This window comes from Pempheris klunzingeri, chromosome 19 (assembly GCF_042242105.1).
Source record: "Pempheris klunzingeri isolate RE-2024b chromosome 19, fPemKlu1.hap1, whole genome shotgun sequence".
NCBI classification, from domain to species: Eukaryota; Metazoa; Chordata; class Actinopteri; order Acropomatiformes; family Pempheridae; genus Pempheris; species Pempheris klunzingeri.
Window position 1 is genome coordinate 1,587,977 of NC_092030.1, and position 24,407 is coordinate 1,612,383.

At 44.3% G+C, this 24,407-nt stretch overlaps 1 protein-coding gene and 1 long non-coding RNA gene across 3 annotated transcripts in view; one reads left to right on the forward strand and one right to left on the reverse strand.

Moving 5' to 3' along the window:
- Nucleotides 1-23,858, reverse strand: atp2a2b (ATPase sarcoplasmic/endoplasmic reticulum Ca2+ transporting 2b). Of its 2 annotated transcripts, XM_070851172.1 has the most exons (24): nt 23,264-23,858; nt 22,981-22,998; nt 22,795-22,877; nt 20,699-20,803; nt 18,206-18,344; nt 11,040-11,120; nt 10,215-10,300; nt 9,639-9,794; nt 9,374-9,515; nt 9,006-9,172; nt 5,994-6,082; nt 5,696-5,798; nt 5,438-5,569; nt 5,184-5,303; nt 4,766-4,984; nt 4,508-4,631; nt 4,152-4,363; nt 3,833-4,053; nt 3,549-3,751; nt 3,375-3,460; nt 3,123-3,256; nt 2,694-2,811; nt 2,457-2,577; nt 1-141 (listed from the first exon to the last, which is right to left on the reverse strand). In XM_070851172.1, exons 1-24 carry the CDS (start codon nt 23,379-23,381, stop codon nt 128-130), a joined length of 2,991 nt encoding a protein of 996 aa, XP_070707273.1. In that variant the 5' UTR covers nt 23,382-23,858; the 3' UTR covers nt 1-127. The 2 variants fall into 2 exon arrangements, with proteins under 2 accessions (XP_070707273.1, XP_070707272.1); XM_070851171.1 differs by lacking the exon at nt 1-141 and having other exon boundaries at nt 1,538-2,577.
- LOC139219083 (uncharacterized) overlaps nt 1-24,407 on the forward strand; it is a 348,076-nt gene that overhangs the window by 177,326 nt on the left and 146,343 nt on the right. The window lies entirely within an intron of this gene.

Below are 24,407 nucleotides of genomic sequence, written 5' to 3' on the forward strand. Positions count from 1 at the left end.
TTTCTGTCTGTGCAAGAGGTTCACACACACACTGCTGGTCGTCATGGTGTCTGAGGTGTGTGAAGTTGGAGTGAGTGCACATGCTGGACGGACTCCAGCCTTCGAGCACATACATTTTGCGAAGCTTTTATGAGAGCCAACCTAAAAATAAAAAAAAAACAACAGGGAGAGAAAAGCGACGTTAGTACAAATGACTGCTACGAGTTTCTGTGACCAATTTACAACATGTTCAAGTTGTTCTGCCACAGTAGGAGCAGTAGGTTGTGTGATTATAAGCAGAGGTGTCAGGGGTGAAAAGAACAGCACAGCGGCATTCACAATAGTGGCATGTGGTCAACGGCTCGTTTGGTTTTATTTGCCAGAATCAGAATCAAACCTCTGATGGGCAGAATTACTCCTTTCAAAGCCACAAGTAGCCTGAACATCATGTTCTCTAACCCATCTCTGCTGTCCTCTTGGTTTATTAGATTCTACTGTAGTGAACTGGTGTCTAGCAGAGTAGAGTGTGGAAAAAGCAAATGGATACTCACTCTAGTGACAGGGGGGCCAGTGGAAGGCATTGAGGAAGGAAAGCACACAGTTAAGTGGAACACGAACACTCGGTGCAAACAAACCCAGGCTTCTACCCCAAAAACATGCTGACAGGTGACACTTCCACACAAAATGATGCCTAAGTGGTCTACGGTTAGTGCAGCTGACTGCATGGGCTCCGATCCAGAATGAGTACACGCCCAAACAAAGTAAGACCTCTAAATATTAAAGCCTGTAAAAGGTCCAAAGCACACAAGACCCGTTTCTCTGTCTCGTGAATCTCTCCTTCCTGCCAAGAAATCTTTAGCATTCCTGTTTGAAATGATTTGTATTCAAGTATTATATGCACATACAAAAACACTGGGTATGAATAACGTTGATAACCAATGGCCTCAATCACATTAAATAAAGACAGAAAACACTTTGATTCAAAGGGTTTATGAGTGTATTTTTCCTTTGAGTAAAAAAAAAAAAAAAGAAAAAAACATTTTGGGTTCTTATTTGCAATCCAAGTTCATTTGGAGCACTTTCTGCATTAGTATTCTCTCAGGATTTTAACATTACTGTCCTTTGAATCAAACGCCATGGAGATGTTGGTTAACAAACATCATCCCCACGCAGTTCTGTCTCCAAAGCAAAACACAAATAAAGTTAATGAATGTCAAAAATCAATACAAACAAGAGAAATCCTTAAAAATGTTAAGAGGGAAGAAAAATTTTGTTCTTTGTTTTCTGCACAAGCAAATAGGGGCACACCTCGGATGTTACGCTTTAGCAAGACCGCTTAGGAAAAGCATCTAGAGATGAGCAAAAAAACATTTCTTTTTATCATAGTGAGGTAGCTGTGCTCTGCCCAGTGCAGAAAAACTGGCTTATTTTCAAATTATCCTAGTAAAAAAAACATCCATGAAGTTAATTTATACTCTAACATGGGGAGGGGGGGCATATACAATTAAATTAGGAATGAGAAACCACACAGTTCATGCTTGGTCACAGGACATGCGGCTTTTGTTTTTTAGATTTTTTTTTTCTTTCGCTAAAGCGGAGCATTCAAACGTTCACTCCCAAACCTTTCCCCGTCCTCTTCTGCCACACAGCGCTTGTCCTCTCTGAAAGAGTTCTGAGTTTATACTGAAGACACAATGGTAAACATTAGGAAATAAATCAAGTCGTATGTCTAAGCCACGCTGGTCAAAAGAAGTTTACATGCCTTTAAAAAAAAAATAATTGCATAAAAATCAATCTCTGTACAGACCAAAGGATTTCTGATATCTTAACTTTCTTTGCATGAAGAGGGAAACTCAACAAAACAATTTGCTGTTGTTACTGTAGTGACGTACGATAAATGATATTCATTAAAAATATTAAAGGCAATAATGACATTAAGAAAGAAAAATGGCAACAGTATATTTTCTTCCAACCCAGCAACAAAGTCCACAGCTACGGGAGTGATGGTCTTCTGACACTCAGCACTTACAGCCTCACCCGCTCTCACATCCTACCCCAACTCAAACCAGGTGACTCCCCAGTGTTAACATTTCATTTTTGTTACGGTTCATGTGTTAAAGTTGGTCCTTTTCATACACACACACGGTAGGCACGCACAAGTACACACACTAACTCTACAAACACGCACACACACTAGCTATGCACATGGGGGAAGGCAGAGAGGGAAGAGGGGGGGGAAAGAGGGAAGTGATGGTGGTGGTGGTGGAGGGGAGGGGACGGGGGACGGGGAGGGGGGTGGAAAAGTCGAGGTTGTGCTCAAGTCAGTCAGGACCAGAACATGTCGGCCATGTTAGTGTCGGAGCTGTAGATCCAGAGGACCAACGGGAGGGAGACGGCCACAAAGGGCCAGGAGATTCCCTCCATACATGCAGACAGCCAGCAGCCTTTGGAGCTGCCGGGCTTCTCCAGTTCTTTACCGGGCTCCAGGTAGTTCCTGGCGGCAAACTTGAGAAACTCGTCCAGTAGGATGACAGGCAGGGAGATCTTGAGCACCATCAGCCACTGTGTCAGGTTCAGAGGGGTGATCTGGAAGATGATCTGAAAAGAAGCACACAGAGTCAATCTGGGGGGGTTCAGTCCCACAGAGGAGCAGAGGACTTTATATGTTACATACGTGACCTTTATATCATATTCTATAAAAACAGATTTCTCACTGGAAGAGGCTCCACATAGAGGATGAGGAAGTGAAGGGACATGGAGAGGCAGATGGCTCCCAGCAGCCACACGTTCTCCCAGGGAGGCATCCTCAGCAGGGACTGGTTCTCCGACACACTGAGGAACAACAACAAATAGACATGTTTAGTAGAAACTCACTCGCTGACTTTAGAGCCAGTACCCACAAATACTGGGAGGTGTGTTTATTACCCCGTACAATGCATGAAAGTGGAGACAAAGACCCAGATGTTGAAGCACAAAGTACAACAACAGTTAGGTCTGTAGCAAAGAAGTGCAGAAACATGTTAAGATAAAGAGTTCCACTGGTCACCTGGACCATTATCTGGGACTAAAGGACTAGAAAACTGAACACAGACCTGCTAATCTACTGGTAATAACAGCTTGAAGGACGCCTTGCTCAGACTGACCTGTTGAGGGCATTGCACATCTCAATGGTGACCAGCACAGACAGGGCCATGGTCATTGGGTACGGGGACTCGAATATCTTACAGTCTATATCCTGGAAGTCTGGATTCTCTGGACCGCACTGCAGGAAATGGCTCTATAAAAGGGAATAAAAAAAAAAACACAGGTTAAAGGTAGCAGCAGATTAAATAAAGTTTGGATGTTGAATTGTGCTTCATTAGTGTGTGGCACAGTTCTTTGGCTGTAATTCATACCAGCTGGTAAAAGGTTATCCTCGGACCGTCGTCAGCAGCAACAAACCACCAGGCAGCAGCACCCACAGTGGCAGCACCCACGTAACCTGATGAAGCAAACCAGAAAAACACCGTTCACACATGTGGAAACTGGCAGAAACACCACCAAGACAATCACGTGAAGCCACCACTGACATCCAATGGCGAGGTATCTGAAGAACAGCCATCCGGAGATGAGGGGCTCGCGGGCGTTGCGTGGCGGCTTGCTCATGATGTCCAGGTCTGGTGGGTTGAAGCCTAAAGCCGTGGCGGGCAAACCGTCCGTCACCAGGTTGACCCAGAGCAGCTGGACCGGGATGAGGGCTTCGGGGAATCCCAGAGCGGCAGTCAGGAAGATGCTGCGCACACAAGCGGCATTATTACGTCATGTGTGTGTTTTCCAGAGGGACAGACGTGTGCGGGGAGTGTGTCATCCTTACCAGACGACTTCGCCCACGTTGGAGGAGATGAGATATCTGATGAACTGCTTCATGTTGTTATAAATGGCTCGGCCCTCCTCCACTGCAGCTACGATGGTGGAGAAGTTGTCGTCGGCTAGCACCATCTCAGAGGCCGTCTTGGCCACAGCGGTGCCTGAGCCCATGGCAATCCCAATCTCAGCCTTCTTCAGAGCAGGAGCGTCATTTACTCCATCACCAGTCTGCAGGGGGGGAAAGTGAAGAGGATTGGTGGACGCTGCGAGGCTGAAGTTTAAAATAGAATAAGCCAACAGGTGGTGGACAGTAGCGTTCTCCTTACCATAGCTGTAATCTCATCGTAGGACTGCAGATATTCTACAATCTTGGACTTGTGTGAGGGCTCAACACGAGCAAAGCAGCGAGCCTTGACCACAGCGTCTCTCTGTGCAGCGGGCGACAGATCATCAAACTCTCGGCCGGTGAACGCCATGCTGGAGACGTCGTCGTCTTCTCCAAAGATACCGATACGTCTGCAGATAGCCACGGCCGTGCCTAAGGTACACACAAGAGCATATTTACTGCTGAAAGCTTCCTGGACTGCAAGTAAGCAGGCAGCATTCTGTCTGAACACTGTCCTGGTGTGTGCAGGGGTAGGATGACATGGAAGTCTAATCTGATGAGATTTTTTCTACGTACCTTTGTTGTCTCCTGTGATCATAATTACTCGGATGCCTGCGAGGCGGCAGAGTCTAATAGAGGCTGCCACTTCTGCCCTGGGGGGGTCCAGCATGCCCACACAGCCAACAAACGTCAGGTCAGTCTGTGTGATGGAAGCAAAATAGATTCATAAGCATTCGGGTTATTTTGCTTAGCTGTCGGACGCTGACGGCCAACAATCCAGGAACCACACCACCACCATCATCACCACACCACCACCACCATCACCGCTCTCACCTCGTACTCAATGAAGCGGGTGGAGTCCTCCAACACCAGGTCGTCTTTGCTCATGTGGCTGTCTCTGGTGGCCAGAGCCAGGCAGCGCAGCGTGTCCCTGCCCGTTCCATACTCCCTGATCACAGACATCAGTTTTTCTTTGATGCCGGGGGTCAAAGGCACCTTGGCGTTGCCTACACGGACGTGTGTGCACCTGTCAATCACTCCCTCTGGAGCACCCTACAAGGACACAAAGGACAGGACGCAACAGCATTCATGAGAAACATTTTCAAAAAGCCAAACCTTGTTTGATAAAGGAAACCAAAACGTCCATTATATGAGTAATGAGGATCATTATAGTACTAGAAAAAAAAGACACCAGTTGTCATGTTTTATATGTCATTGCCTTGGACAATTTCAATTTTTGTTCATTTCTTACCTTCACAAACATCTTGCCAATGGAGGAGCGGGCCTTGTTAGGGGTGCAGTACACAGACATGGACTTCCTGTCTCTGGAAAATTCCAGCGTAAACTCTTTCTTCATCAGCTGCTTGATCACCTACAGGTGTATGATAACACAGAATTGCAAGAGCCTCATTCATCTTTCTACGTTTAGTTTGATGGTCTCATTTGAATGAAGAGTAGAAAGTGCAAAAACACAAGGAGATGAGTGAAGAGCTGGAGGTTACATACGGAGTTACAGGCGTTGGCTCTCTCGATCTTGGACAGGCCTTTAACATCTGTATCAAACACGTTCATCTTCTCCACCAGGCATGTGAGAGCCGTCTCTGTGGCCTCACCCACCTTCTCATACACACCTTTGCCCTGAACACACACACGGAAAAACAAGGAAACCCTCATCAGAGCATGTAAGGCACCGTCCACTCAGCTAGATTAGTGCTGAAGGATGACATGTCTGTACACAGAAGGACAGAAAGATTCACTCCCAACCTCATTATAGTCCAGAGAGGAATCGTTGCAGAGAGCACAGATAGAGGCCAGCTCCACCAGGGCGTCATACTGGGAACATCTGACTGGTTTTTTATCATGGAACCTAAAACAAAAACACAGATGTAGACAGGAAGCTGCAAGTGAGCGAACTGTGGTCATCTGATGAACGAGGAAGCGGTAAAGTTCACATCAAAAGTAAATGTTCACCTGGGCGTACCTGGGTCACTTCCAGTGGTGTGAAAGGGAATTATTTTGTCATAGATACATCGTCTACATCGTGATATAAGTGAATACTCACACTTCTCCATCTGGGGCGTAAGTGGAGCCCGTGACGGTGAATTCCTTCAACGAACAGTGATCCCCCTCTGCCCGGTCGAGGATGAACATCTGGACACACAAACGTTGCACAGACAAACTATCAGTACTGTCTACACACAACAAAACATCTGGTTTTGTTCCACCGCTGGAACAGTCACTCTCGGTCATTTTGATTCTGCATGGAGCACGGTAACAGATTTACAATGATGTTGTTTTAGCTGCCTTTGTTTTTGATGTGGAAGTTCATTCTTTATTTTCTTAGACGGTGGTGATGTGTTCTTTGGATTTCAGGATTGTTTTCGTTTAGTTTTGTGTCTGTATGGCTTCTTTGTTTTCTTCTCACTTCTTGGGATCATTTCACTTAAACACGTGATCCTTTGGGTTTCTTGTTTCTGTATTTGATAATCCATACGTTAAAATCAGTCACTTGTGATGTATCTAAAAGGGAAAGTGCATCCAGCAGGTGGCAGCAGACCACCGCACACAGGACAGACACCTTCAGACCACGAGTCCACTTGAACACATAGAACAGAGTATAATAATGCGATGCTGAGCCAAAGCAGACACGGAGCACTCTGGTGGGGAGCGCCCATAAATGTCATCTTGCAGCAAGGCAGACACAGAATTCCTCTGTGTGCCGTCACACTACATGAATACTGTGTATTAAAGTGAATCACTCTGAGGCGGAAATACTTTGACCTTGAATGTCCAAATCTTAGCGTAAGGAGACTGGTGACAGTGTCTGGTTAACTGACCATCTTCATAAAACTCATCTAACGTGTTTAATCTAAATTGCAAGTTAGGAATTTTATACATTTCATATCAACATTTTGTTCTCCTTCAAAATTTAAGAGGCTGCTCTTCATTCCAAGACGGGGAGATTCTGATATCAAGGCCAAGAGGAGGAGAAAACACAGCAGAGAGCTGCTACCATAGCTGTCCTGGGTATGTACTCACTCATACATCCCACAACCTTCCAAAAAAACACACCACATTTGCTTAATTAAGAGGAGCAGGACAGAGAAACATGAGAGATGAACATAGAAATATCTGAATAAAATGATGAGCTGGCATTATGGCTGCACTCCCCTCAGGCATCCGCAAGACTACAAAAAGCAGTGACATCAGTGGAGGTCGGACCCGAAACACAACAGGGAGGCAGAAATTGAACAGAAGGGAATCACTGAGTCAGTCAGAGCAACATATTTTGGACAGGGGGGGTTTGGGAGCTGATGCATCAGGCACAAACCCTCCATCAGCGACAGAGGAGACATGATTCTGACTTAAAACTGTGCAGGATGAATAAGGGAGGAGAGAGGCAGGGGAGAGAGAATCTTTCAAACGCAAGGTCAGTTATGCAACTCTACTGCTGGTTCTGCTGCAAGTGACTAACTACTGCATACTGATCAGCATGCTGCCTGAACAAGAAGGGGGAGGAGAGTGGAATGAGGAGGGAAGAAAGGCGGAGGGAAACAGAAGACCAGCGAGATAAAGGGCTGAGGAATAGCACTAAGAAAGATGGAGGGACTGAGCGGCAGGGTGATATATGGAGGGAGCCTAATGGGAACAAATGAGCTGGGAAGCAACACTGAAATGGGAGAATCACACTCACTTTGTAAATCTAAAACAGTCAGTGAATAGATAATAGTTCATATAGCCTGGAGTTATATACGCTCTGGAGAGACGGGACAATAAATAGATCCACAGGCACCAGTGAGCCCTTCAACAGTAGAGCTGGGTCCTCAATAAATCCCTATTGTCAGCAAAAGGCTGTCAGGGTTACACTTTAGAAGGGCTCACATGTTTGGAGAGCAGCCGGTCCCTGCTCTTTCCATGTAAGGCCACTGTTTTAAGATCCGATTTATTTTTGGGCTTTTCTCCACAGTTTTAAATGACCAGTTCCCGTCGACTACAGACCTCGTCACCGCTAACTGTGCTGTTGTCCCGGGGAGGACGTGGTCAGCGAAACACCGCCATCGGTGACGCCCAGTGCCAACACCACGTGCATGCCCCATACTCTGATTCACAGAAGGACTGGAATACTAATTGCTGTGTGCATGAGAGCAGCTCTTCTGTTTAAATATTATGCTGTGCCACTTTTAATAATATTTTGCCCCAGTGCAATAAGAACAGGAGTTTCCCTCAGTTACCCAATCTGCAATAATCTTTCAATGAACTCTTTCAGTGAAACACATTGAGCAATGATGATCACCGAGTGCTCATTTATCATACTTTGCTGGCATACTTCCTGGCTACTACACTGCAGCACTGACTAACTGAGAGCACTGTAGCAGAACGACCTGAAGGAGTCTATACACCATTTACACATGTAAAGAGTCCCGGCTCATTAATGCTTAAGATGAGAAGTTGACATGATTCGAGTGTGGTCGTCCATCACTGAGGATCAATAATTTCCAATAAACTATCATTTGGTTGGTGACGCTGTTTTGCAGATATACTGTGATGATGTTAGAAACCTGTTTACATTCTGAAATACACAATTATCTAAACTGTTGTGGTGGTTTCTATGAAACCAGTGTAAATGTTGTTAGATAAGCCAACAATGTCAACATCATTTCAAGTGAAGTGAGCCGACTGTTGAAGGTTAATGAGCTGAATTCAAGCTGCTTTCAATAGTAACAGATGGCCTGTGGGGTAAATATGGGAAATAATGGAGCAAAAATAGGATTTCTCATTTGAGTGTGGAACTAAACAGTCATGTGTTGCTAGGACATTAACCATGTCAAGGTGAAATGTTCTTTAACATGTTCTGTCTCTTTTTACAGGGAAATGTGTGTCTTAGCTTAACTTGCTGAAGGTGAGAGTTATTGTTTAACGTCAGTAGATTTCTCAGATTCAAAAACTGAATCAAAAATGTAATTCTACTCCATAATCCATGAAATTCACAAAGAAATCCACAGTGAATTATTTACTATCAGTAGAGGTTTCAGGTTATATTTTTCCTCTGTGACACAGTCCATCACTCTCTTACCCTGCACACAGACATCTGATTGGTGGTCAGCGTGCCAGTCTTGTCAGAGCAGATGACAGATGTACAGCCAAGGGTCTCCACAGAGGGCAGACTGCGGACGATGGCATTCTTCTTGGCCATCCGGCGTGTTCCTAAAGCCAGGCAAGTAGTGATGACAGCAGGCAGACCTGGAGGGAAATGGCAACAGAACCACAGAGGAAAAGAGGGAGATAAAGACACATAAAGAAGGAGACGCACGAACGTTAATTTATATACTCAAGTGATGAAAATACTATCCTTTGCCTGTGTATCATGAAATATTAAAGCACAGCATAAGAGCAACAAGTGCATGGAGGACGTGGCTGCATGTGGGGGGCTCTCCAGCTTACCCTCAGGGATAGCAGCCACTGCCAGAGCCACAGCAATCTTGAAGTAGTAGACGGCACCTCGGATCCAGGAGCCTCCATGGACAGGATCATTAAAATGTCCAATATTGATGATCCACACAGCAATGCAGATCAGTGAAATTACCTTGGATTATAATAAAACTTTAGTTTAAATCCAAAGATCACATCAATAGCAACACATTTATCATAACTGAAAACAACAATATAAATATTGATTGTACAAAAACAAAAAAATAAATAAAATCACCTTAGATAGTTGCTGTCCGAACTCATCCAGCTTTTGCTGCAGAGGTGTACGCTCCTGCTCCGTCGATGCCATCTCATCTCGGATTTTGCCGATCTCTGTGCTCCCGCCTGTGGCCACCACAACACCAACAGCCTTACCTGCGGCAATGTTGGTGCCCTGTGGACGGGTGGAGAGAAGAAGGCAAAACAATACAGAGCATATCAAACATTACGCTTGTAGGCATAGGGGTAAAACTAGTTTAACAGCTATTCAGGGGCACAGAGGGGTGATTCAACATGCGTGTGTGTCACTACTTCACTTTCCTTAACACATTTTAGAAACAGTGGCAGCTGTCAGGGATGCAAATACAGCAATTTCTTTTGTGTAGCAATGGAATGAAAATTCAGATATAAAATAGTCTTTAATAGAAAAACGGATGTGAAGACGGATGGCAGGGTAAAAGACAATAAAGAAGAGGGGGATGACAGCAAAACATTGTTGCCTTCATAGATGTAATTAAAAAAGTATTAAGTTAACAGTGCTGGCTACACACATGCAGCCATGCCCCTGACACTGAACAGGGCTTGAGTGACTCACAGAAAAGAGCATGTTCTTCTTGTCCTGGTTGACAGCACGTGGGTCTGGCACCGGGTCGGTGTGTTTGATCACAGACACGGACTCTCCTGCACGAAGAGGACACAAAATATATGAGAGTTTCTACACTGGAGAACAAAGTTTTAGTTGTGATGCTTGGTTAACAGTTTTGGCAGATTTCTGTTTGCAGCTGACTGAACAGGCCTGACAATTATCAAATACTGCACCGCCACTGCTTTTCAAACCCCGTATCTGATGTGTGCTTGTCTTGTGTGTGTCTGTGCACGTAATCAGCTGTGCAAGGTCGGCACTCTTCTGCTCAGAGTGAGGCGGGGAGCATTTGACAAGCCGTATGGCCATGAATGGGGAAGGGAAGAGTGGAGGAAAATAGCCGAAACACTAAAATATCCCATGGAATTTGCTACCAATTAAGGCAGCAGAGCAAGACAAGAGACTTAAGTATCTAATTCACATAAACCTCCCCTCTCGTGTATTAAAGATCCTTCAATATTTATCCCCTCATTTTTTCCCATCTACATCGCTGTGCATTTATCTATCCACGGATTCATCCATTTGTTTCCCTTCACACCACTCTCTTCTTTATGTTTGGGTATTGACTAAGCAGCCATGACAACAGGGTGTGATGAGCAAATGTGCGTCCAAAGCAGGAGGAAATCACTTACTCTTGGTCTGTTTCTGGGTCGAATGCAGAGACACGCCAAGAACTCGTGTACAAGTGATACACGTCTAAAGTATGTACGTACACATGTACGCTGTGTGGGACGCATACAGGCCAGGAGGAGCCAATCGGTTTAGAAAAGGTTTTACCTGTGAGAATTGACTGGTCTACCCTCAGTGTGGTTGACTTGATGGAAGACAGCCTGATGTCTGCAGGCACTTTATCACCAACTGTGGACAGAAACAACAAAGTGCAGAGACATTTCAGTTTGAAAGCATCTGTAAATGGCTTCAGCTACAGGTGGATGCACAGTCTGATCGAGGCAGACGGGTGGTGCCATGTTAATGCCCTACGTGTGAAACAACGCCTCGAAAATTAGATCATTTTATCATGAAAAGAGAAAATACTTTAAGAAGCAGAAGCAATAAACAAACAAATTACCACACACAGACTATAAAGCCATGGAAAGTAAAGTCTTGGAAATTAAATGAGCTGCTGTGTAACCCGATCGTGCTCCTGGGGAGTAATAAAATAATCAAACCCGAGTTATTTGTTGGAGGGAGGCTAAGGGAAAGTCATGCTTTCAAAAATTATTAATGTTCCACTCATCTTCAGCAGAGGACGTAAATAGATGGCTGCTCATTCTTTCCACTAACACATGGCTTTAGCAATCGCCAGTAAAACAAATGTAAATATACACCAAATTCCACAAAAGTGTTTCCTCCCCAGAAAGTGGATAAGCACCATTAAAGCCACTGTCATTGATACGCTTTTAAGCAAAGCTAATAAAACAGCTCGGCTCCTTTGAAGGATTTCACGTGCAGTCGGAGTCTGACCTGGGCGGATAAGAGTGCTCTTAATTAACCTTTCAGCTTTGATTGAAGAAATAACGTATTTAAGTGTCGGAGTATTCAATTAAAAGTTCAACCTTGTTCTGCCTTCAGCTGGACACTGGATTCTTATTTATTTTTTTTAAACATCACAAAGCACGCCTATGGGATGGGACTGGAAAGACAAACATTCAATATATTATCTCTTTAAAGGTCACATCCATGATAAATAATGAAAGAACATGACCCTGGAAAATGTTTTAAAACATGAAAATCTTGCAACTCCCTGTATATACGGTGCTATTTACAGAGAGACTATGGGCCAACTAAGGGTCCTCATAGCACCAAAAATCGATTTGCTGGCGCTTAAATGAAATTCTAAAGCATGACAGAAAATGCCACTGCTGCTCCCAAGTGAAATATTACTTTCAGCTAACAGTCAGACATCGTACAGCTTGAGAGGGCAAAGGTAAAGGCAACATAAAGCAATGACCAAGAGTGGACAGTGGTGACAGACATGTAAACCAACTCTTGGGCCTCTGCAGTGCCCTTCTGAGTAGAGAGGAAGAGAGGGGGAGGAGGAGGAGGAGGGGAGAGGAGAGAATGGGAAGAGGGATTAGATGAGTCCTGCAAAACACACGTCCAAAAATGGGAAAACTATTTTCATCAGTTGCAAACATGTGCTGCTGCATTTGGGGGAAGAGGGGGGGGGATGAAAACTTGTGTTTTAAGCGAGGAGAACCCACTCTGCGTCATAGCAGCTGAAATAGAAACAGTGTGACGTGTCCTCGCATAAAGACATTCTCATGAGTTTGTTTCTGTGGGTTAAATCCGTCACAGAGAGAAGTGAGGAAACTCTACTGGAGAAATAAGTCACTCATAACAAACACATCACTGCTTCTTTTCCACATCTTTCTTTTACTGTACCAATATTAAAGGTTATTACTGTCAATGCACTGTAACATGTGGTAATGCTGAGTTGGTGAGTGATAATGCTCCTGGACTGTACCGACTGCTCTGCTACCAAATTTGGTCCTTCACTTGACTAGAGTCTGTCAAAACCACTTCATCATCACTTGCCTGCCTGCAGACTAGATCCTTCTTGGCTGACAGGAGATAGTGGAGGAGATGAACAAGCGCAGCATGAGGAGATGAGGAGACACAAAGGAGATGAGGAACTGCAGTCGCTGGAAATATATAGGACTCAAATCCCTGTGGGAAGGTTCCTACAAAAAGTACCTCATTAGAAAACCTCCTGCCTCCAAGTGATAGTGAAAACCCCCACATTTGCCACCCACTGGTGTGTACTGGACTTTCACAGGCAATGACAACAGCTGGTGAACCCTTTATCAATAACACACACAGGTATGATGGCAATGTATGTTTATGGTCAGAGAAACCTGTTTCTCCTGAGAATAATGAAGCCATTACATTTCGAAGAACAAATGTGTATTGGTCAACAATAATTAGAGAAACTGTAATTACCAGTGCCTCTGAAAGTCACGTCCCTGTTTATTATTGCTGGTACAAGTCATTTAGTACATAACAAATACAATGGTTTGCTATTATCTTCAGACAGTTGCTGCAGGTTTGCAGCTGTTTCAACTTAAGAGTGAAGTTTTCTTTTCTTTCATCTGATACCACGTTCTCTTTTTAGTGTTTTATTTTTTTGGAAACTGGTGGACAGCCTCTGGGATGGGGGGCCCTTCTTTCTCCCATGTGAACAAAAGGATGCTATTGGAGTTATCTGTTCCCTGGAGAGAGGGACAAATGTCGGTCTGCATACACTTGAGTGATAACACCACATCGGCTTGTCGTGTTGACCCAAGTCGTTTTCATTTTCTACCCAGGGTCTGTGTCTGCCCTGGTTAGACACCCCCATGTGACTGATAGTACAAGCCTCGACTCCTGGGATGAGCCTCGGGGAAACGTTGCAGAAGACAACCATGCCAGTATAACAAAAAGGCTTTTGGATTTGAGTGAAAGTGCAGATTACAGAGCACCCAACTCTTCATCATGGGGGGTCCAGTGAAACTCTAAAGGCCTTCAGGGGGCTGTAAACTCTCTCTTCCAGTGCCTGGGGCTCCCTGATATGCTAGCACGTAGGCTCGCAGCCATCTGGGACCTTTCATGAGGTCCATCAGCTCTCACGGGACTCTTATGAAGGGAAATTTATCTTTGTTTTTTTAAAATCACAAGACATTAACATACACAAACCCACGTGACGCTGTGTATTCCATATGATCTCAGCATATACCAATGAAACTATACCATCACCATGTGAGAGACAAAAGGAGAAAGACAAAAAGCATGGACAAAAGGGATAAACAGTCAGCAGAGGACCAACAGAAACAAACGGCTCAGATGGTGACAATAGACAGACTATCCTACACTCTAAAACACACGAGGAAATCTGGCCATGTGGCCATCTGGAGCACAAATTATTTATTAACCTTCCTAAACGTTACATCCTGTCCCGCCGTCTCCAGCCCATCAGGGCAGGACAACATTAATGGTGAACACGGCCGTCAGATTATCATTCAGATAAAACCACGAGTCAGGAAGAGCAAGAACAGGTGATCAGTCTCTCATTTAATACACATCCGAGTTACAAACAGCCAGCAACGAATAAATCTGGGGAGAGAGAGAAAGTGGGTAAGAAAGGATGTGCTCTTACTCCTTATGCACAGGATGTTGTTGCTATAAAGGTCAAGGCCGTCACTTTGGCAGGCTAAGACTGTCCAATAAGGAAGGTAAAACAAAAGAGAGCAAAGAAGAAAACAGTTGTCACTGCTGCCTCATTAGAGTGCTGGCAGTAAATAAAGCAAGAGCTCACTTAAGGCTTTTAAATCAAACCTTGCATTCCTCAGAGGACCAAACAGTGCATGTTTGGTCTGTGGCTCAACTGAGGGCCGGTGTGTCGTTATGGTGTTTGAAACAAGCCAGAAACTGGGGGCATAACTGAGGACAACCAGGAAACCAAAAGGAGGTGACATCAAAATGGTGACCTCTAAAACTGAAAACCCAACTTTTCAGAGCACACAGAGGTTGAATGCAACCACGTTACCGTCCTGTCACACTATTCATCGTGGCCAGTTGTGTAAGCAATCCTCTTTAACATTCAACAGCGAGACATTTTTGTACTTAAGAAATGGTAAAAACATAAACATTAGAGGAAAGGTGAGCTCATCATCTTATGGTGAAAGCAGCCCTCTGTGTCCTGTGCTCATCCACCACAGTAACACACACCTGCTATGTCAGTTAGGCTAGCATGGACTGGCTATAGCTAAACTCAAGGTCAGTGGGGTACTATTTGTCTTAAATGTAGTAGAATCGTAACAAACTCCAGGCCGCCATATTGGCATCTCATCTAAAAATACTTTCTCTCTGTGGTGACTGTGCTTGGTGACCACTAGCCAGATCGTTTCCCATTAAGCTGGCAGCTCAGAGCGATGCCTCTGAAGCAAAGGGGGGCAGGTGTGTCACTTGATGCTCTGCCCAGAAAGACAGACAAAAGCAAACTAATAGCCAGTTCATACTGCAGCAAAACAAACCGTTTGTGCAACACGGCCACAACACCAAACTGTGTCAAGTAAACATTGCAGGAAAAACATGTTTCAGAGGAAATGTTTTACTAGTCTGTGAGACAAGACAAAGGATGTCCTCTGGATACTTGAGACAGCAGTTTTTTATGTCTGAATTACTCTTCTGGGGTAAAGAAAGCAGTGTGAGTGTGACGAGGAGTGGGCATAACCAAAGAAAGGACTGATAAAAGCTCAGAGCAGGACACAAACATAGTAATTCACACACTCAGCACAGAGTTCCACTAAGCACTTAACAACAATGGCTCTGATGGATCATCTCAGCTTGTGAAAATTATCACAGCTCTCGATCTAAGAAGTACTCCAAGGATATAAACCACATGCCTGCGCTGACAGGACACTTTGCAGCCTGGCATTACACTCATACATCTTCCATCCTTACGCTGCAAGTCGCCGGTTGAGTGGTTGGTGTCCCTGCTAACACAAACACGTCCACATGTAGTCCTTTAAACTCATGTGGATACTGTTCATTTCACTTTGACAGATCTATACTGTGCACCTTAAACCTGTTAATCAACTCCATCCTCATTACTTATGTGACCTCAGAGGCCCCTCTATTGGTTGGGGACCATATTTATGCGAACAGCTTGCTGCAGGAGACTGTAAATCACATTGTTGTAACTGCGTAAATAAAGCATGCAGACCAGCTTGTTTGAGTCAGCTGCTGTCCCACTAAAACATTTACGTTGGCAGGTTGAATGATCTATATGACTGTGAGCAGCAGCAGTGGTTCTTGTGGATTATAATGAGACAATGGCTGAGGTGTTAGAGACTGTTGAGTGCAGCAGTCCAAGCTGAAATCTGCTCCTGTTAATAAGAAAGATGAAGAGGCCATAGAGGCCACACGATCAGCAGTCACTGAATGTGTAAAACTGAGCATCACCAAGCTTTATAATCACATTTAATTGATCGTGATTCCATTTGTTGCATAAGGGATTAAGACTGCTGAAAATCAAATTATCACACATTAATGAGAATTAAGAACTGCATGAGTCTTTGATAAAAACAAAAAATTTGTTTAGTGCTTTACATTTGTTTTATTTAATCTGAAAGTCCTGGTATTAGCTGAATCCATTATCTATTGAAATATAATGAAGTATGACTTGGTACATCGAAGACAGTAAAATTAATCCTTTGTACAGTTATAGCAAAATGTCACGCCTTCTCTACAATAACAGTGTCTTCTGGTGCTTAACTACATTTGAGTGCTAGCTCTAACACTGCAGCCCTGGTCTATACACAGACACTGATGTTTTTTAAACTTGTGAAGCAGACAAGGTCCAACCTTCAACTGGTCCTACAGTTCTATGTCTTGTGTTGGGGAGGCTTTATTCTGCCATTCACTGTCATTTGTTGGAGAGAAGTTGATATTTAATTCCATATGATGTCTCTGAAAACATTCCCTTAGCTGTGCGGCAGCCGGAGTAAAAAGCTACCGTCACAATAAGCCACGATGCCATGCCAGGCAATTATAGAAGTGCTGGTTATGGTTTTGACCCAAATGAGGCCTCAAGTCATGATTTAAAAAAAAAAAAAAGCGTACTATTATAGAGGATATCAAGAAAACAATTCTGTAGAGTGAAAATTAACAAGATGATTTTAGCTTGCTCAGGTTGAAATAGATAATTATTCAAGTACAAATGTGTGCCATGGGTTGGAGCACAGCCATGACTGTGAACTGAACCGCACTGAGTTAATCCACAGCTCTTCCTTTTAGCTTCTGACAAGATTATAAACAGACAGTCAAGACATCTTTTCTGAGACCCTACTCCTCTCGCCTTTGCTTGGGGACAAAGAAAAGAAGTCTTTTATGAGAGGCCACATAATGAACTGAAACAGAAAGAAAAACAACCAAAGAAAGACATAAAGAAAGATGAAAGACAGACAGAGGTCTGCTGACAAAGACTGATCTTTAATAAAACACAGAAAACAAGAGAAATGAGGAGCAGTGACGCAAACAGAATAAACATATGTGGCCCCATCCAAGCTGAGGTTAGCCAAGAAAAGAAGACGTTGAGGGACACATTGGACCTCGGCTCTGGTATTGCATAACTGTGTTACTTACTACCATTATTCTGAAACTGTCTAGGGGATGAACAGGATGAGGGATCAGCTGTGTGCGTCTGTGCATTTAAGACTGTAAAGTGTCCGTCCTAACATTGCTGGGGATGTTTGCAGAAGTGATGAGCAATGTTTTTACATCAGAGTACATCCCTCGCAGCATCTATGTGTTGAGTTACAGCTTCCTTATATTTTAGATAAAGAACACGAGCACCACGCAAATATGTGCACTTCAGCGACTTACCAGATGAAACACTTGGAACATAGTTGCTTAATCATTTGAAAACCCAGCCAAGCTTGATCAAAGAACAATCTTTGCTGCAAAGGCTTTCACACTGACTAATCAGCAATTTAAAACCCCAGTAAACAAGACAGATACTAATTCAGACTGACCAATTCAAAAGCACGGTGGAGACAAGAAGCCAGCATAGATAAAATCACATTTCTTATTGCTTTAGACTAGATGGTAACATACTCAACATGCAGATTTTCTGTGGTTTGCAGCCTATGAATGTCTTGACTGTTATTTGTAGACCGATGTTTCTTCTATCATGATAACTCACAAGCTGTAACATTCACAGCATTAGTATGCATCCTGTTTGAGCTTTTAAGCTTGACTTTAAGGCCGTTAGACTGTCCCAGTGGTCTCTCAACAACAGGTCAAAGAGAGGTTTGTGCAAGCATACCTGTTCAGCTCGTCTACCTTTAAACTCGTCCGTCTTGAGCACACAGTGGAAGCCCACGTACTTAACACAACAAGAGTCCTGCCAGGGACACACGTCAAGCTTAAACAATGCTTAATATTTTTCTGTATAATCTTACCTGCCACCTCCACAATGTCCCCAGGCATTATGTCCCTAGCCTTGATTCTCTGGACACTCTTCCTGTCCTGGCGGTACACTTTGCCCATCTCTGGCTCGTACTCCTTGAGTGCTTCAATGGCGTTTTCTGCATTTCGCTCCTGACGGTAGAAATGAGGGAGAAAAAAGAATTAACATAACCACCAAGCAGGTTACAGAAGCTGGTTAAAAAAAAAGAAGATATGTCATTTCAGCTGGAGCACAGTTATTTAAAATAGACCAATGAGAGTCTACTCTTTACATAACCACAGCAAAAAATACAAAATAAACTAAGTGCACATCACCGAGGGTTTAGGACACACAGTGGAGCAGTGTATGTAAACACTGGGACGTGTTGTAAAAGGCTAACATAATGCCTTGGTCACATGGTTTTCTTTTCAGACGTGAAACAAATATAATTCACCTTCCAGCTACCCCAACAAAGGGGCATTTCCAGACCAAAATGCCAGAGCTTTTAGTGCCACTACAGTGGCATTCTTACTTCTGTTTCCCCAAAGGTTTCCTTCTTGCCTGCTCACTTCCTTCCTTATCATTCCTCACTTGCACTTTTCTGTTAGTGCTGACATCAACTTGTCCAACTGATTTGTCTCAGATTGGACAGTTTTAGTGGCCCAGCCTGGCTCACAGGCAGGCTGCACTCAATGAGACATGGCAAGACAGGGCACACAACCCCAGGACATTATGGTCTTTAGTAAGGGATAGCAAGAGACAACGAAGCCATTAAAATGTCTGCCAGTGAAGGCGAAGGTTTACAAGGTTTAAAAGGGAACCTACAAAAGGCATACACATTATCATTCCTAATTTCATTGTACCGCAATGACAATGAAGGCTGTTCTATTCTATTCTATCAACTGTTGAGAATGCAGAGGAAAACTGTCCTAATGTAGGAACATATAAATAACAAAGACAAAAGCAACAGACGCAGCCTCCCGCACCTCGACATCATTCATGGAGGCTTTGCTTGCATACACAAAGGCAAACATGCAGCCGTTAAACAGCTCCCTATTTACACAAGCCTCAGCAGGACCTTCAGCAAGCATTTCATTTAAAATACAATGGAGCAGAGACACCACACCTACCAGGTGTCTTCTTTGACTACGTAGACTGAGATGTGGCATGTAACCCAGGAGAGCAGAAACACACTTTGGATCCAGGAGGGAAGTTAGAAAATAGCCCTGCTAGAGACCAACAGCGACTGATCTTCACCACTGACCTCAGGGGAGCCGTTACCTCATCTGTAGATGTTAACCACAGACCACCTTTCGGGGGTTTCCTACCTGTTCACCAGATATTTATAAATGTGTACGGGACAAGCATATGGGTCTATCTTAAAGCAAGTAAGCTAATGTGTGTGTGTGTGTGTGTGTGTGAGAGTGAAACCTGCAACAGTCTTGTGAAACAAGGGATGCAGATTTCAAACATTGCCCGTTTAGTTTTTCTTACAACGACAGACAAACATGAGGCAGTACCTAATGCTCCGTAAAAAAGGTATCTGGTAACTGACACATGGCTACTCAAGAGATGTCATCCAGTAATTTGAATCTGTAGGTTGACAGATGTGTGTTATTGCAGGGAAATCCCATGGCAATTAAATCTGTGCTGAACTGTTTTTAGGTGAATTATTTTAAAACACCATTAGGAGCCAATGCACCTCCATCTATTATCACTGACTCCAGGGTAACATGCTGTTTTCTGGGACGTTCTGAATTTGATCAGAAAGGGTGCCAGCAGAAAAAGAAGATAATTAGCTTTTGTGTGTCCAGATGAGAGCCTCCATCCACGACTGCTGCTGCCTTCGCTTCCTGCCTATAATTAAGGTGTACGTTGACAAATCAATACTGCCTCTCAAAGGAACTGACACTGTAAATCCTGGGGGAGAGCCAACACTTGGCAGGCACACATAAACACTGAGGCATAAAAGTACCTCCTCCTTCTTTCTGGTTTTACCATTGAAGACCCAATGTTGCCCCATTCAGTCAAAAGGGTAGGAGTTAGGGGTTTCCTGAGAAGCAGGGTTAATGAATGAGCACCAGAATATATCAGCTGAGGAGGAAAAGGAGCGGGCTGGGTATGTGGTGTCACAGAGACAGTGAAGTGTGTTTCTACCCTGAGGGTCCGACAGGATGTGTGCTGCGTCCGCGGCCTCAATGGGAAATGTTAAATTTCGACTTTCATGAAAAAAAAAAAATCTAATTACAAGCGCTTCCATTTCATGTTTCTTGCCATGACCTTAGTTTCCTCCTGTGTGACACCATCTGCCACCACTCCTGTTTACTACATGTGGACCAAACCCCTTGAACAAAGCCTATTCCTTCACCGTTTGATGGCTAAAAGAAGAATTTGTCTCCACTTTCAACAAAATTACGTATTCGTAGCAGTACATAAACATTTGGCTGAAGAACACAGGTTTTTAATAACACATGCTACACTAGATTTGTAAATGTGATGTCTTTACCTGCCAGACTCCTACAATGGCATTTGCTATGAGAATAAGCAGGATAACAAAAGGCTCCACAAAGGCTGTAACGGTTTCTTCTCCCTCTTCAAACCAGGCCAGAACCTACACACAAAACAGGAACAAAGAAATGATCAGTAATTACAAACACCAAGTCATATACAAGTGTGAGATACTGATGGAAGGATGATTTAACAATTCATAATTAATATGAAACCAGCCTCTGAGAGTGTTGAAGAAACTGGCCGAATGTGGTCGACAGTCCTGTCAGAGAGACTCAGAGTGTAGTAACCACTTCTTCCTATTTTAGAATCTGTGCCAGGAGTTAAGTGTGCCAATGGCCCTCTATCTTCTACTCCAACCCATTTAATTATTGCCATTCAAACATCAAATTAAACTCCAAGTGTCTATCAAACAGTACTGCACCGTTGTGACTGAACATTAAGTCTAACAAATGTTTGCATAACACTGCAGTCTAAACAATGTCCCACTGAAATAAATAGAAATGTGTCTGCATGCGCTCGTGTGACTGAGAGCGAGCCACGTACTACAGGCGCTGATTTATGAGCTTTGTGGCCATAGCTGGCCGTCACCACCATGCCTTGGTGACTGATGATGTTCTCAGCCAGCAGGCCGACAGCCAACCCTAGTGGAAACAGGGCCACGGGATAGTTAACCTAATACTGTGTCACACATACACTACACTGGGGAGTGCCACCATTGGTGACAAGGACACGAGCATCACAAGTTATGTCTGTTCATTTATCATGTCGTTATCACAATAACAGCATGAGCACTGCAGAAGACAGTAACGCTGAGAGTTTTGGTCGTCGCTGAAGGGCCTCTCATCGCAGACTTATGGACTTCTCAAGACTCACTTTCCCTCTACATGAGCACGCTGCTCATTCCAACAACGCACCACGTGATCGTCAGGACACGTCAAGTGACATAACTGTCTGCTCCAAGATTAACAGACTTTTAATTAGGGGCAGGAGCAAAACTTGATTTACTGAAGTATCACGATTGTTTTTTAAAGGCTGAATTGATGTTTTAGCCTGCGGAGGGAGGGAGGGAGGAGTAACCACTTTTATTGTCGTAGTTTACGGGTAACGTGACGTCATACACACTTGAAGAAAAACAAGTTTAAGCGAGGAAGGGTGCGATGACAGACGAGACAAGATCAGCGGGAACACCACCTGTGCTTTTACAGTTTAAATCCAATGTATGTGGATGTGAACACGCACAAGCGCGGCCGTCCTACGACCCTAGAGTCTCTAGAAGTTTATGATTCAACTTTTCCCCCATTGTCCTGAGTAAAAAAAACAAACACTACAATAAATTGTTATATCAAATTGCAATACTAGCAACTGCAAGTATCATGATAGTAATGAATTGGGAGAATAATGTGTCGTCCCAGGCCTTCCACTGATGTGATAACAGAATCTCTGGGTAAAAACAGACTCAAAGAGGCTCTGATGACTGATGGTTTGCTTCAGAAGTAAAAGCGTGTATGCACTGACTCATGAAGAAAATGGACATCTGGGCTGTGTCACCGGACACATTCTGGGCACCTTTGTTCTTTACTTTGAACAGCGTTCTCGCTCAGCTCTGACCTGCACTGGATTCATCAGGAAAGGACTATATACACTTTGCAGGGTGACAGAGTGGTGCTGAGAAAATAATAAAATAAAAAACACTGAACTCATCACTGAAAGCATAAAAAGAGAGATGAGCTGGAGATAAACACAGACAGTGTTCAACTGGCAGAAAGCCACGTTTTACTATTTTCCTTCCCCCTAAACACTAAATATTCTGTCCTGCTGGAAACAAAGCCGACTCTGTGAGAAGATTATTAAAGATCTCATTGTGATTTACCCTCTCACTGCTCTGCTTCTAAATTACCTAATCTTTACTTAACTTTATCTCGAGTTGAATGCTGAATGGACCCCCTTACGATGAGTGTAACAACCTGCTTGCAGACTTTTCCTACCTCCAACCGTGACAGCATAGTGAATGGAGACGCAGCACTTGGCTGTGCACACCTGTGCAAGTTATTTTTTATTTCAGGTACATCAAAACATGTGTGTTATACTTACAAAGGATATGCAGGCAGCAAGTAAAAGGATCCTCACGAGCAAATCTTCAAACTGTTCGACCACTAGTTCCCAAAGGGATTTACCTGGAAGAAGAAGAAGAAAACACACGTGTGTCAGTGTTTCCCAGTCATTAACAGATCAGCAATGACAGATTCATGTTCAGGTGCGTCCATCAAACACACTCACCCTCCTCAGCTGGCAGCTCTGGAGATCAGCAGAGTCCGACGGCAGCCGGCAGAGACAAACAGCAGGTAGTTAGTATGTGAGACACAACATTAGCACACAGCAGCACTGACTTAACCCCGCTAGGACACACAGCGGAGTGAGGCACCGAGGTGATGCTCGCCATTATTACGACACACAGGTCGTGACGTCAGAGAGTGTGACCGATCGGGAGCCGTGGCCCGCACGAGACACCGGGAGGAGAGCTACTAGTTAATGAACAAGCTGCCGTTAACCGGCTCCTTACCGTTCGGCCCATATCGCTCCCGTTGTTTCTTCACCTGGTCCAGGCTCAGCCCCGTGCTTTCATTCACGTTAAAAAAGCTGTAAACTTCTTCAACCGTCTTTGTGTGTGCGTTGTCCATGGTGGACGGCCACTTGAGGACGCCGCTTGTTTCGCCCCGCTGGTCCCAACCGCAGCCTGTCACGGCTCTCTCCCTCCGCCGGTGTCACCCTAAAGACGAGGAACACCCGGGTGTGTTGAAGCGTGGCCCCGCGGTGCTGCCTGTCACCGGTTAATTAGCTGAGACACGGGGCGGCGGGCAGGTGCCTGGACGAGTTAGCGGCTCCGGAGCTAACGGTGGCTAACAGGCTACAGCTAGCTAACGGCTGCGCTCCGCTCGGGTTCGCCGGCTGGGCTCCGCTAGCGCTCCTCTGAGACCTCCAACGGGCCACTCATACCAACAACGTAGCCTCAATCGGACGCTTTAGCGCGGCGGATTCCACACCAGATCCGTCCAAAGGGAAGGTTTAAACATGTGGCTGAGTTGCCGCTCTGCCTCTGTGTGCGTGTGTTGCGGAATCACTGAGATCGTCAAGCCTTCGGCACCAATCGCGTTTGTCCGCCGCAGCTCTCGCGTTCGTCGAATGCGGTGTTCGGTGTCCGCATGTGGAAGCCGCTCATTGGCTGACACACCGGAAGTCCTGCTCTAACTCTCCCTCTCTCCCTCTCTCTCTCTCTCTGCAGCTCTGAGTGTGAGTGTGAGTGTGTGTGTGTGTGTGGCCGAAGTGTGCTGTTCCTGCCCTCTCACACACTTCTTACATTAATATAAAGTCTCTATTATTTTTGCACGTTGCACATGTTCTCATAATTAAAAGCTGTGAACATTTGCACAGCCCATGGTTCATATTTAGCACAAACTGTACAGCTCTTTATTTTTAAACAGAGTCAACAGTGTCAAAGTCCTGTTATTATTATTATTATTGTTCATATATTAACTATCGACATGTTTTCCACATTGCTCATTATTAGCTATATTCATATTGTCAGTTTCAGACCCTGTTGTTTCCTGATGCTGCTCATGTGGGGATTCTTGAGTCCTTAATTTTGAATCCCTGAATCGTTGAGTCTCTCTCTTAATTAAAGAGTTTGGTCTAGACCTGCTCTTTAT

What these genes read in the sequence shown, in the direction of transcription:
- atp2a2b (XM_070851171.1), bottom strand. Translation starts at nt 23,381, where the DNA reads ATGGACAACGCACACACAAAGACGGTTGAAGAAGTTTACAGCTTTTTT. An exon ending in GGACATTGTGGAGGTGGCAG is followed by an intron (nt 11,121 to 18,205) that starts GTAAGATTATAC and finishes TTCTGTCCACAG; the next exon opens with TTGGTGATAAAGTGCCTGCA. An exon ending in GATCACAGGAGACAACAAAG is followed by an intron (nt 4,364 to 4,507) that starts GTACGTAGAAAA and finishes TGTGTACCTTAG; the next exon opens with GCACGGCCGTGGCTATCTGC.